Genomic DNA, 14,476 nt, shown 5'->3' on the forward strand with positions numbered 1-14,476 from the left:
TGCATCCACCTCATGTGTGTTCACAAGGACGACGACCCCGACGACTTTTTCCACGCTGAGAATATGTTGCCGCTCCCACCGTTTCAACAACGCATCGTCATGGGCAGGGAAGAACGGATAGACGCCAAGTTTGATGAAGAAAAAGAGGTCATTGGAGATTCTAGTGATCTTAGGGAGGGTATCATCTTCTTCTTCCCCCTCCCACCAGTCTGCAACAGGTCGTCCGTTGGACTGATTCTGAACAACCCGAGCCAAAACAAAAAGATGTACAAAGGGGCCGTCCATTTCAGACGACTTTCTGAGTCCGGAGCACAGATAACAGATCTCAAGCACCGGATCCCCTCAGCAACAGTGTTTTTCCACTCCGAAGGTAGGTCTATTCTTTTTCTATTTGTGTATGCTAATGATATACATGATGCAGAGGAAAAGCAAAGTTAAAATTCCACACTTATTATGAATTGCCGCTGTAAACATTTTTCTTATCGTATGTCCATTGCAGATGAGGGGAAGACAAGTCATGTTCAGCAGAAGGAAGGCACTGTGATCACCATGATCAAGGCGTCCCAGATACAACATAAGAAAGGTAAGAATGTACCATATTCTACATGCTTCTTCACCTTTTGCCTGAGAATTATCATTCCGTAGGACGATAGGTCAAACAATATGGATAACATTACATGGATTAAATTGCTAAACAATCTTATATTGATTACAGGTGGGAAGAGGAAATACAAAACGCGGCATGTTGGCGAGTCCAGCGACAGTGGCCCCCCAGTAAAGCGACCGAAGCAAGGTATGGACGGAGTCATGCTGTGAAAGAATTTTTTCGGAAATATCACTTTGATAGCAATACTCGTATTTTAACTGATTACAAACTTAAGATCCAATGACCCAATGTAGCCATCTACCATTTTTCAGCTGAGGAGATAAGTCCATGTAGAAAAATTATATTCTTGACGCAACAGTCCATTTTAACCGATAGGACATTCGATCAAATACTCTTTCATGTGGCCTGCATAGAACTCTATAATATAACTCATCACTCCACGGCCTTTGGACAACTGACAATTTCCTGGAAAGGTTAACCTCATTTCATCTGAACTGCTTTTGACAAAACATCATATGAAAAAACATCTCAACACTAGTAACAACAACATTATACGCCTATGTAGCAACAGTTTTGGCGAGCTAACTTTGTATACTCCACCTCTACGGAGGATGAAAGATGATGATGATGCAGCAATGTAATCTTCTTTGTAACCGTCAAATTTCATTGATATCTTTAGACTCTGAACGCAGTCAGAGTTCAATCGAAATACAAGTATTTGGGGTTATTCTTGTGGTGTTTTATATACATATGTATATACAAACACTGTGTTTCCCGGCCTACATAAAATATCAAGCAATTTCATGTGACAAGGCAAGTGAATGAGTGTTTCCTTGTTTTTGACCTGATTTCTAGGATCTGCAAGAAGGCCTTTGGTGCTGTTGCTCAATGATGAGTATGGGACCAGAAACGGTGGAATATCCACAGTCAACCGTCAGATCGGGTGCTTTCTGGCTTCAAAAGGAGCAAAGGTGTTTTGCACAGTTCTGAATGCCACACAACAAGACAAGGATGACGCAGCTATAGATGGAATTCAGCTGCTTTTCCCAACACCGTTTGAGCGTGATCCGAGAGAGGCAGAGCTCTATTGGCTGACCTTTGATCACCAGATCCGATATCCAGACCTTCCCTCACACGTAGACTTCATCGTCGGCCACGTATCAATCACGAGCCACGCAGCAAGACGGATGAAGGAACGCTTTCCTGGCGCAACAATCGTCCAGGTCACTCACGTGATGCCAGAAGACACCAGTCAGTACAAGGGTGACGAGAGGGTGTTGAACATTGGACAGGAGAGCAACAACATTCTGGATGACCTACGGCATGCTGATGTTATGTTCTCGGTTGGTCCATTGATATATGACTACTACAGGCATCAGACGAATCAGCTAACACTACAACATCATTAACTCTTGCCAAAGCCGTCTGACATCTTCATCGATCTGAAATTGAAGCCACCCGCCGACACGGAAACGAAAGTGGTGCTGTCCATTGGCAGGGTGAAGGGTGTGGAGAGGCTGAAAGGCGTTGATCTGGCTGCGACGACCATGGGCAAGGTGATGAAAGAGCTACCCCACACGAAGTGGAGGCTTCGCGGCTTCAGACGTGATGATTTTCAAGCAAGCAGGAGCATCATCGAAGCCAATACGGGTAGATTCCAGTTCGTACCCTTCACACCTCTGGAATACGGTACACAGGAGGAGCTGTGCGAGGACATGAGAAAGGCCGATGTCGTCCTGATGCCGTCTCGTGCAGAGCCATTCGGACTGGTTGGTCTGGAGGCCATCGCCGCAGGTGTCCCAGTCGTGATTTCCAACAAATCTGGTCTTGCAAAGTTCCTGACGAAACAAGATCCCGAGTTTGACCGCACGATCGTAGAGATCGACGATGACGATGAGGAAGCCGCCAAAACGCTGTCCAAGCGCATCATCAAGATCCTGACGGACGGACCCAGAGAGTTCAAGGCCGCACAAAATTTGAAGAAGAAGCTGCTGGACTCAGAGTACTGGGCTGAATCACACAGCAAGCTCCTCCAAACCTTTGGCCTGGAGGGCTGAACGTTTAACCAATGGCAAATGGCACTTGGCAGTTCTACTTAATATGGCTTCAGAACCCACCGTGCACACGCATCTTGATCAACCGTCTGTCAAACATGTTGTATATACCAGTAAACAGGTGTACATGTATATTATTCCTTAAGTCATCTATTCTGCAAACCAATGGATATGTGGGTAAAGCATCAAGTGTCCATATCGACCTGGTAACGGGACTTTCTCAGATGGCAGTACTCTGCAGATGCTCATTCTGAACTGTTGTTAACATAATGAGAACAATCAACATTCCATATAAGCCTGTACACAGTGGATCCCTACAAGCTCTTGTACTTTTATTGCTATGCAACATTAGATTTCATACTAGGATTTGATACTACAGATTTTCCAGTTAGCTGAAGTTGACATGCTTTAGATGCTTTGACTCTATTGTACATAAAATTTTATATACAGTATTATAGTAAGTGTAAGATTAAATGATGTTTGAAAACGACGCAGACGCTCCAGTTTAGATGATGATTGTGTTTTAGAGTTGTCAGGACTTGATAAACAGATCTTAGAGTTGGACGGCATACCATTACAGATGTAGATTATATGAACTTTCTCTTCATTCACTCACGTTTGGATTTGTTTGTTTTTTTACTGTAAAGAAGAAGACGTTAGGAACCAATTATAGATTGTAACTTTTCCTTATCAATACCTTCCCACTCTTCCACTGTAAAAAACGACAATAATGGAACTATTGCACAATCCTATTACTTCTCTCTAAACTCTTAACAACCTTCCTGACCAAATATGGTTATGTTTTGACTTGATTCTGGTTGAAATGACCGCCTGTGTTCTCCCAGACGGAAATGTTACAAACAGGATGTAGCGTTTCCTTCCAGTTCTTTCCATGCATCATATTTTGCCTAAGCATCAAAAATCAAATTTAAATAAGACGGTGGGGTGTGGTTCGCACATCTATGTCTTCTCCGAAACAGAAATGCATCGCTACGTGACGACTCACTCCAAAACCAGTGGTGTAAGAAGACCCCACCAGGACGCATCCCTTGCCTCTTCACAGCCACATCTTTTGCATGGGGGTTGAATTTAATAGGATACACGTGTGCGATATTGAGACAGACATTTGGAGGAATCTGAGCGATCGTTTCACAGCACCCTTTGATAGACCCTACTTCTTTGCACTGGAGAACCAGCTGTATACGCTGATACGCACCACGAGCCTGATCTCGGAACGTATCCGTGAGTCGACTCGTATACATGTACGTGTGTATACGACCGGACACAACAGATCAAAAAGAGTAATATTATTAGGGATTCACCAGTGAAATATAGCATTTACAAAAACAAACACCATAATAGTGCCTAGAAAATTAGAGCTGGACATTCTATTTAGAATGTTATTTCCATTTTAGCATGAACAGTTGTACCAATTGGGCTCAAATAAATCAAAACTAGTCCACGGTTATTATGGGGTTCTTCTTACTACCCATATTCTCAAAATGTCACTGGGAACAATATTACTCATAACATCTTGTATCAGAGCATGTTCACATGAATATATCTTAATTTGCTAAAAGGCATCGCCATACGTTTCTACTCTCCATAACGTGCACGAAATCAACAAAATCTTTAACGTTTTCTTCACACGTCAAGGCAACGCCATACGTTTCCGCTCTCCATAACGTGCACGAACTAAACAAAATCTAGAAACGTTTTCTTCACAAGGCATCGCCATACGTTTCTACTCTCCATAACGTGCACGAAACAAAATCTAGAAACGTTTTCTTCACAAGGCATCGCCGTACGTTTCTACTCTCCATAACGTGCAGAAACAAAACAAAATCTAGAAACGTTTTCTTCACACGTCAAGGCATGGTCATGCGTTTCTGCTCTCCATAACGTGCACGAACAAAACAAAATCTAGAAACGTTTTCTTCACAAGGCATCGCCATACGTTTTTACTCTCCATAACGTGCAGAAACTAAACAAAATCTAGAAACGTTTTCTTCACACGGCATCGCCATACGTTTCTACTCTCCATAACGTGCAGAAACTAAACAAATCTAGAAACGTTTTCTTCACAAGGCATCGCCATACGTTTCTACTCTCCATAACGTGCAGAAACTAAACAAAATCTAGAAACGTTTTCTTCACAAGGCAACGCCATACATTTCTGCTCTCCATAACGTGTACGAACTAAACAAAATCTAGAAACGTTTTCTTCACAAGGCATCGCCATACGTTTCTACTCTCCATAACGTGCACGAAATAAACAAATCTAGAAACGTTTTCTTCACATGCAAGGCATCGCCATACGTTTCTACTCTCCATAACGTGCAGAAACTAAACAAATCTAGAAACGTTTTCTTCACAAGGCATCGCCATACGTTTCTACTCTCCATAACGTGCACGAAGTAAACAAAATCTAGAAACGTTTTCTTCACAAGGCATCGCCATACATTTCTACTCTCCATAACGTGCACGAAGTAAACAAAATCTAGAAACGTTTTCTTCACAAGGCATCGCCATACGTTTCTACTCTCCATAACGTGCAGAAACTAAACAAAATCTAGAAACGTTTTCTTCACAAGGCATCGCCATACGTTTCTGCTCTCCATAACGTGTACGAACTAAACAAAATCTAGAAACGTTTTCTTCACAAGGCATCGCCATACGTTTCTACTCTCCATAACGTGTACGAACTAAACAAAATCTAGAAACGTTTTCTTCACAAGGCATCGCCATAAGTTTCTACTCTCTATAACGTGCAGAAACTAAACAATTCTGTTTGTCTTTTAGACTTGATTATTTATCACATTCATTTAGTTGAGATTGGAAATTCAATCGGAAACCTGTGATAACTGGAAAAACTGGTGATAACTCCTTTTACTGCGAATACTTCTTTTTTAAAAATATAATAGAATAGTTTCACTACATAGACACTTCATACCTTTTACCTCATTAATTCACGAAAGAAGAATTTCATTTTCTCTATCCAGTGAATTAATGAAATAGTGACCTTCTAACTCTATATTCCATAGATAAAGATTTCATATCTATTTTTTTGTAGTGAAATAATGTAATATCCTTGATACAACCGTTAAACTAGACTGAGATAATAAGACGGAAATTTTACGAAGCTTAGAAAAATAATGAAAAAAACTTGCAATGTTTGAGTACTTCCTGGCTTAAAAGCAAATCAATACAAAGAGATAAACAATAGAAATGTTAGGACTTATTCAATGTGTGAGTTCTGAGCCTATGTATTACGCTCATTCATCTAAGATATACACGATATATAAGGTTATCATTCATCTAAGGTATACACGTCCCACACTAACCACAGCCAGTATACTGACATGTCGTCCTGAGGTCATTCACCCCGGTACTACGAAGTGCGTCATCACGTGCGCTATGGATCATGGGAAACCTACCGAAGCTTATTTGCCCTTCTTACCTGCGGACGTAACGGACCAGTTCTGTCTTCAAGACGCCGTGAGAACTCACCTGTACGTCTTGTGACGTCAGAACTAACAGCCTTCGGTTCCTGGAGAGTCTAAGAGCCCCGCAGGGACCTTAAAGACTGGCAAAACGTCGCCAGACTCTCCCAAGACACTTCTGGAAAAGTTCAGGTAAACCCGGAAGTAACAGGTGCATAACGGTGCACCTGCCAGATGTAGCAGCGCCTGAAGTACACAAACTAAAGAAACTTTTACCACAGCCCTTTAGCACACAGATAAACTGTTGATGTTGAATGAATTAGAAAGTATTGACGATATGTCTGTATGGCTTTGAAATTATCGCTCCTTTGTTGGTACAGTTTGATCTACAGTGTTCGGAAACGCTTTATAATTTGTAAATCAGGTATGTCGTCAGCGAGCTATACATGATGCAATGTCTGTTCCACTACCATAATATTGTTAAGGAAGAGAAATGATATATTTGTGGGTCTGTGTTTGCGTTACAGGAAAGCACTAGATCCCTCTAGTCTTAGTTACGACAGTGTCACTAGCCAGGTGGTGTGTATCTATCTGTAGGGTCAGACCAGGCATGGACGGAAGAGAACAGGAGACAATGGAGGAAGACAAGGAGTCCGGGTCAGAGGATTCCAGGTCTGAAGAGTCGAGTGGGAAGAAAAAGGAGGAAGACAAGGAGGTAGAGTAAAGAAAACATTATAAAAAGAGAAGTGATGTCACACACAGACAAGCCTCACAGCTGTGCATATAGTGGTGTATATCTATAACAGGCCTTTTCCTCTAGCCTGATGTAGATGTAAGGTGGCCTCCTTGCGGCAGGACAGCTCGGTAGTCTTTTTTTTACATTTATCTGTACATAATTTGATGTTTGTTTTCATGTGTTTGTACCATGTTATAGGTATGTATAGTATGGGCCGTTGAGTCATTAATAAACAATAAACATATGTGAGCTATGCACAAATACAGGAGATAAATGATATATCTTTTTATAACTTTGCAATGAGAGACATGAAAGGAAGTGAAATATCAGTATGACGGATAAATGAAGGGATAGGTGTTGAATCTTGATGAGTGTTGTTCTGATTGACTGAGTGTTGACAGTTGTTTCTCCTGTTCCTGTCTGCCGCCGCTATAGGCGCTGCGGGACGCTGCAGAGGAAGGAGACACGGACAGAGTGAAGCAGCTGTTAGCGGGGGGAGTCAATCCTAATGCTGCTGGTGGCTTTGGGGTTTGTTGCCATGTCTTTCGTCATTTTGCTTATATATGGTGATGAAACATTTAAGGATGTGCAATGAAAATCAAGAGGCAGGAGGGGCAAACCGCTTATAAAAGACATAGATGGGAAGGGCAAGGCCGCACTGGTCGCTGCACCCGGATTCAGCTTTCAGCTTGTCTATAACATATCCGTAACATTTTAAAACAAAACAATACTTGGAATTTTGTAACATTTGTACCAGTCAATAGCTTCAGTAGCTCCAACGTTACTTCTACTAGTTTACTTCAGCCCGCCATGATGTGTTTTACAGCAACGGACTCCACTGCACCAGGCAGCCTGGAATGGCCACCATGAAACTGTATCAGTTTTACTGACAGCTGGTGCAGATGTGAACGCACGGGACGATTATGTAGGTAGACCAACTATTGTGATACAAGAAATATTTCTGCACCATTTTGTAAGATTTGACATTCATTTTTACATAACGGCTGATGTGATGACTACCTTTAGAGTTGCCACCGACACGAACATTTGTCCGTCCTGTTGTCGTGCTAAAGACCATTTAATGTCAGCTGTATAGCGGTTTTTAACTCCGTTAGAATTGTCAACAAAAGAACTGCACATTCGTCCGACCTGTTGTCATGCTGAAGACCATCTGATGTATTTTACAGGAAAACTCTCCCCTGCACTTGGCAACCTGGAGTGGCAACCATGAAACTGTATCAGTTTTACTGACAGCTGGTGCAGATGTGAACGCACGGGACGAGTGGGTAGGTAGACTGATTGCTGTGAAACAAGAAATATTTCTTTATCATCTTGTAAGATTTGACATCATCTTCTCAATCTTCTTACTTAGTGGTTTATTTGCTGACTACAATTTAATATATAACTTGTATGATTGACCTCTGACCTCTCAAACAAGCTTTTACCTCGAGCTCATTACTTGGTGTATATAGAATAGGATAGGTTAAATAAGTAATTAGTTACAGGTTGTTGTATTTTATGTATAGCAGTAAGAAGTGTACGTCTGTGTTTAAGTCTGTAACGTGTTTTAAGACTCCAGGAAGAATAGTGGGTATAAGTGTATACTCACTAATGGAGATCATTCAAATAAACAAATAAACAAACTTGTTGCCAACATGAAGCTGGTACGGATTGGAACGCATGGGGCTACACAGCATATCATCAACTGTCGGAATACATCATACATTTTTTAGTGTCATAAAGCATGGGTTGCACATACATTATTATGCAAATGGTGCCCTGTATATGTACAATTTGGGGCTATTTTCGTGCAACGCATCACACCGCAGCGGAACGCAACGAATGCGGAAGTAGCTACGCCATCGCATGGCAAAAAAGGCCAGGGGTCGATGACCTGATTAAGACATGAAATGGAAAAAAATATTGTGCAAAAAATGTCAGCAGGATTTAAGTTGCAGTGTTACCGTGATTGTCCATTACTAGTATTAGAAACAACCAGTATGAATGGCAAATTAAAGGTAGGGAATGGTTTCAAGAGAGCTTGGAGTCAGTGAGTGAGGTAAATATATACATTTATAAGGGGGTGCTATTTGATCATATTAAGGATGAAAAATTACACTGTCAATGCCCCTACAGGAACACACACCCCTCCATGACGCAGCTAGACAAGGTCACCCCAAGTGTGCGGAAATACTGCTGCAGCACGGGGCTGATACCGGTCTCAGGAACAAGGTCAGTCGATTCTTCGGCTTCTCTGGTAAATACCTGACCACCAATCCAGCAATACAATATTGTTTTTTACCTCCGGGTAGGGATGTATCCCGTGCGCGGAGGTTTTGTAGGGGAAGATGCCTTTTACGTTCGCAGCCGTTTCTCGCGTTTGGGTGGACGGATATGTCTGGGACTTGGTATACGTTTTGCTATTGGGCTGTAGATGGTGCACGTTGTTTTCGTTTTTTAGTATGTGTGTTTTAGTGCGTGAAAATGATGCGTTTTGAGAGCGTATGGACACCCCTTGTGTGTGAAAGTGGTTTTGTCTTTTGATTTTCGGCGTGTATTAAGTGTCGCAGGCGTCGTCCACATCTGGTGAGAGAGGGTGTCAGGTATCGAGGAAAGAAATATTATCGCAGTTGTGTCTCGCGTTGGGGTAGACGGGACCCATGGAAATCCAGCTCGGTACGCTGACTTCCGGGTACCGCGTTTTTTTTTTATCTGGCTCGAACATCAAAAAGGGCGCATAGAAATTGTCCCGAATATTCTTTTAGAGTCTATTAAATCACCCTTATAGGATGTTGCTTACTAGTCGTAGAAAAAAACGTAGAAAGCAGCGAAAATGTGCCTCTTCGCTGATAAAGAAATTCTGTCTCGCTGCCGGCGCGATACCGCTTATCCAATCGGAACGCAGGTCATGTGAGGTGAACCAATGAGAGTGTAGATCTCGCGCTGCTATTTACATATCAAAATGGCGCACGCATGGTTTTGTACAGCGATGTGGAGAACACGTTTTTGCCAAGTTTTTTATCCCGGAATTTTCATAGTTTTGACTGATTTTTTTGGCACGCCGTGATTACGCTACAAATGACACACTAGAGGAGACAACAGATGAGTGATCATTTTACAATCGAGAAGAACTTTTGATGAATGAAACATGAATCAATGAAACCTTGCTGATTGCGATTTGTTTTCGAAAATATTATTTTGTCTCGTGTTTGTAACGTTCGCTCAAAATGAGGTTCTAAGTTTTAACCGTAACATGAAAGATATGAACACGCTTCTGTGCATGTTTTGATGTGTTTTTTTTGACGTGATTTGAACTAGTGTGGGATAAGTGGGGAGGGATGGCAGCCGCGGGGGGAAGCGGCACGGTGGTAAAATCTGGGTTGCAAAGTCCCCACATGCCATAGAACCCGAACTGTGTTCGATCGTGTTCGATCTGGACAATTCGAATCGAACCCGCGTTCTATTTCGGGGTCACCTGCGGTTATTTACAATAAAACGGCAAAACAAGCCTTTCTGCCTCCGTGCCTCGCAACAGATAAAAAACAACACTTTTCTATAGATACAAACAGTTTCGTGGACAATACATGTCCGCTATCATTTTTTTGTGGACATGTAACATGTAGCGAAGCTACTGTCGTATCCTTGGGTGACCTTGAATACTGTAATGATTCTGTACGTCAGTATGAATAACACAGTGCAGACTTTTGGTTGACATGACATGTCTGCAAAACTCGTTTTAACCTGCAAGCATGGAAAGTCAAGCATACCCCATTCACGGCTCAAAATGACCGTTACGGTTGTCCCGAAAATCGTATTTTAAGGAGTTTTGAAAAATGGCCTCAATTTTGCATTATGGATAATCTAGTGCGAAAAATGTAAAAAAAAAAATAATTTTTTCACCAATATGTCGACAAAAACTAGACTTAAAATCAGAAATTGAAAAATCCTTAAAACACAATTTTTGATCTTATTCCTAGTCATCGAAACATATAAAAATCGGGGATCTGGGGTGATATAAGTAGCCAGGTTAAAACGATGTTTGCCTAAAAACATGGCATGACTTGTGGTCGGAAACCCGAAAAAATCGTCTTTCGGAGCGAAATTTTGAAAAATCAATGATTTAACATACACAGATAATATTAAAAGGATGTTAAGGCAATAATTTCATTTTAATTTGACGAAATTTACCATTAAATCCTTTTTGTTTATTTTCAAGTGTTTTACTGGTAGGCCAAAATCGGCCAAATAGCGTCTTGTAACACGATACCTTTTAGAACGCGCCTAGCAATGGGAAAGAATGCCGTAGTGACAGACCGCCGTGCGGAGCGGCTTGATAAATTTTCTAGAGCAAGTTCCGCGCACTGGAGTTTCTCACTCGGCCGTTTGTGTAGGTGTTTGTTTACATTATCGCTGGTCACTGAGGGTCGGGCAGCCAGATTCGCCACGGGATGCCCCCTGTCCTTTCTATTTTTGGGCTCCAGTCGGCTAGGGGGGATTAGTGATTTCACAGATCATTTAGCCAATTACAAACATTTCGAAACTTTTCGAAAAAATGGTATTCGCGTGAACACACACACACACCCAGACACCATTCACTAATTTAAAGAACAGTTCCAACATGCACCCAACATTCTGCAACATACATTTCAATACCCAGAGGTACAAAATCTACGATTTTCCTTGTTTTTACTTCTTCTGGGAGAAATATTTAAAGTAAAACTTAAAAAAAAAGATAATCCACATACATCATAATGATGATACTACATACATTACTGCCCAAGGCAAGGAGAAGCTGTTGTTGGGATAAACACACAAATCACGATGTGTTTATTGTGATATTCCTGCATCGTATCACATAAACACCTACAAACTAATTTCTTTCTAGACAGGGGTTTTGCTGCTGTACCTATTGTATACTGTGTACTATATATATTATGTTTTAGATACATAATACATATTGTCTACTCATTCAGTCGTGTTTATTTCCAAAATTTCAACATTCATAAGGCTATAATTCACTGCATGTTCATTCCTAGGATGGTCGAACGGCGGAGGACATCGCTGCAGATGAGGACACCAGTAAAGCTTATCCGGTCATCAAAGATGAGAAAGACCGAATCACTCGTGGTAGAAAGGAAATACTGAAGCTTCTCCGACAACAGAATAATGTGAGTCGCTTCAAAACTTACGTGATGCAAAATCATAAAGCATTATATCTAAAGAATATGATTGACATGACTAAATTTCTTGTCAAACACTTCGGTTCACAAACAACTGCTGATAATGTTAAACTACAAGTTGAAGATGATACAAAGTAGTTTTTTTAGTTCCCCTGGTACGCATGCTAGTATTTGAATTTTTTACCATTTTCGCATGCGCGAAAATGGTAACTCAGACGAGATTGAGATTGGATCAACGGATGGATGGATCAACGGTTCCACCCTTCAACGGCCATGCAGACATGCTAAGTCACCGCATGTCGCTAGATGTCGTTGTTGCGACGGCCATGCAGACATGCTGAGTTGCCGCATGTCGCTAGATGTCGTTGTTGCGAGTGCACTTTTTACCATTTATGCCTTGGACGTTTGTATACTTTCCATTATGGTTGCTAATTTCAAAATCATAGTTCTATTAATGTTGCATAACAAAGCTGCTGACAAAACAAACTTAATTTGTCTTGAACAATAACTTTATTTTATTATTTGCCAAAAATGTTGATAAAGACATGTCTATAATCACAGTAATCAAGGATTTTAATAAACTGCATAAATTATGTCAATGAGCATTAGCAGTGTGGATTAGTCTAGATGTTCAGATTTCCATTAGCCGGCAGTCCAGAGGGTCACACGTCCGACCAATCAAGGCGCTGCAGGCAAAGCTTATTAAAAGCCTCCTTTTCAGGCGTTCCCGGATCGGTGTTTGTGTGTGTGTGTGTGGTTGGGGGGGGGGGTGTATTTTCTGACCAAACGTAGATCGCACGCAATAGAAGCTCCGGCCTACATAGCTGTCCGTGGAACTATTGATATTACCTGGGTGCCTAACTTTCACCAACATGTCTTTTGTATTTTAGGAAATTAATTAATTAATGAGTGAATGTTTAATTAACTTAAATAGGTATTGCATTGTTTGGCCAGGTATTTTCCATTGACAATTTTTAATGGATCAGGTTGATTAAATGATATAATGTAAACAATTATATATGATTAGTAAAAGATGACTTTTGAAGTTCTCTTCGAGTATCATTTTAGGGTTGAACCAGGGTCAACGCGAAAAAAATCATGATCCGGTGATCGACATCATGCCCCCCCGCACACTTCATGTATTCAGTGTTCTAAATACCCGTCTTCAGTCTGCAATTTGCAGATAGATTTTCAAGATAAAAATTACACAAATCTGCAATTTGAAGAATGAAAAAAAAAACTAATGGTCCTCACAACTTCATATTCCCTTTGTTTGACCCGCCCGGCGCCCAAATCCGCTGCGATTCAAGCCGCGGCGGCTTCCCGAGCCATGCAAATAAACCTAGTCCTGACGCCACAGCCTCCGATTTCCACCGAGCCAGCCCCGAGCGCATGCCGACAGCGAGGGATGTGGCTCAGATTTCCGACGATTTCCTTATTTAGATCATTCGGAAGACTTCGGGTAGCAAACAAAATGGCCGCCATGCACATGATTTTATACTAGTAGCTTCGCTTCTCAACCGAAATGAGGAAGTTTAACCTCATTTGCAGACTTTAGCGGCCATGGAGTTGATTTGGGGAAGTGCTGAGACGCGATTTCGCTACGGCATATGGGATTTTGCCGCGGAGGGAGTTACGTACGCCGGCAAAAACTTGCTTCAGCGATCGGCTCCAGAAAATTTATCTTTATGCTGCCGCTCAAGTCTTCGAAGGTGGTTTAACGAAGTTTATATAAATAATAAAGCCACTTTGCGTAGATCGATCTCCGTTTTCTTGCGATGGTATGAAAATTCAAGTACAGTATATTTTCAAAACGTTTGATATTTCTTTGTTCGTTGCCACATGTTGTTTATTTATCTTATTGTCATGTACAGTTACCAGCGTGAGTCTGAGTCGAGCCATTGTTCTTATGTGGCCGTTAGCACATGTTGTTTAAACAGACAGCAACATTGAAGAAAAGAACCGAGTTAACAGACATCGGCACGTTCCTTGAAGTCAGGTTTCCCGCCGTATTTAAATAAGAAATGTGTGGGCCCGCGGCGTTTTGAAAAGACGCGACGCGCTTTGGAAAGACCCCGCGCCGTGGCTCATTCAAATTCGCTACATTTTTTGCTAAGTTTAATGTCTTCACCCACGATTTTTGACCGTCAATGTTGACGGTAAGGACTTAAATTTTTACCGTCCGACGGGAAAAAATACCGTCAATTGACGGTAAAACGGGCGCTGGCTAAAGCCCTGGTTGAATGTCACGAGGTTTGTAAACTTAGATGTTGGGGACAAAGCCATAGAAGAGATTTTGAATAAAATTATATATATATATATTAACGTTACTTATAATTTAAGTTAAAATGTACTTTTGTGTCTCATTTCTTTCTGTTTAAAAGACTCTTAAGTTAAAAGAGAGAAAACAGGTTATAAACTGTTATATACTTGATTTTTGTAATGTTTTAAACTTA

General features: G+C 41.3%; 3 protein-coding genes across 3 annotated transcripts in view; all 3 read left to right on the plus strand.

The window, feature by feature from the left end:
- LOC109477944 overlaps positions 1-14,476 on the plus strand; it is a 54,064-nt gene that overhangs the window by 33,193 nt on the left and 6,395 nt on the right. The window lies entirely within an intron of this gene.
- LOC109477943 overlaps positions 1-14,476 on the plus strand; it is a gene marked incomplete at its 3' end in the record, with an annotated part of 45,062 nt that overhangs the window by 8,221 nt on the left and 22,365 nt on the right. Inside the window, exon 2 of the mRNA XM_019779404.1 lies at positions 11,877-12,008. The remainder of the gene's footprint in view (positions 1-11,876; positions 12,009-14,476) is intronic.
- LOC109477946 (D-inositol 3-phosphate glycosyltransferase-like) lies at positions 1,470-2,926 on the plus strand. The gene has a single exon (XM_019779406.1). The coding sequence runs from the start codon at positions 2,155-2,157 to the stop codon at positions 2,662-2,664; it is 510 nt and encodes a 169-aa protein (XP_019634965.1). The 5' UTR covers positions 1,470-2,154; the 3' UTR covers positions 2,665-2,926.

Source organism: Branchiostoma belcheri, unplaced genomic scaffold (genome assembly GCF_001625305.1).
Source record: "Branchiostoma belcheri isolate BF01 breed outbred unplaced genomic scaffold, Haploidv18h27 scaffold414, whole genome shotgun sequence".
Taxonomy (NCBI): Eukaryota; Metazoa; Chordata; class Leptocardii; order Amphioxiformes; family Branchiostomatidae; genus Branchiostoma; species Branchiostoma belcheri.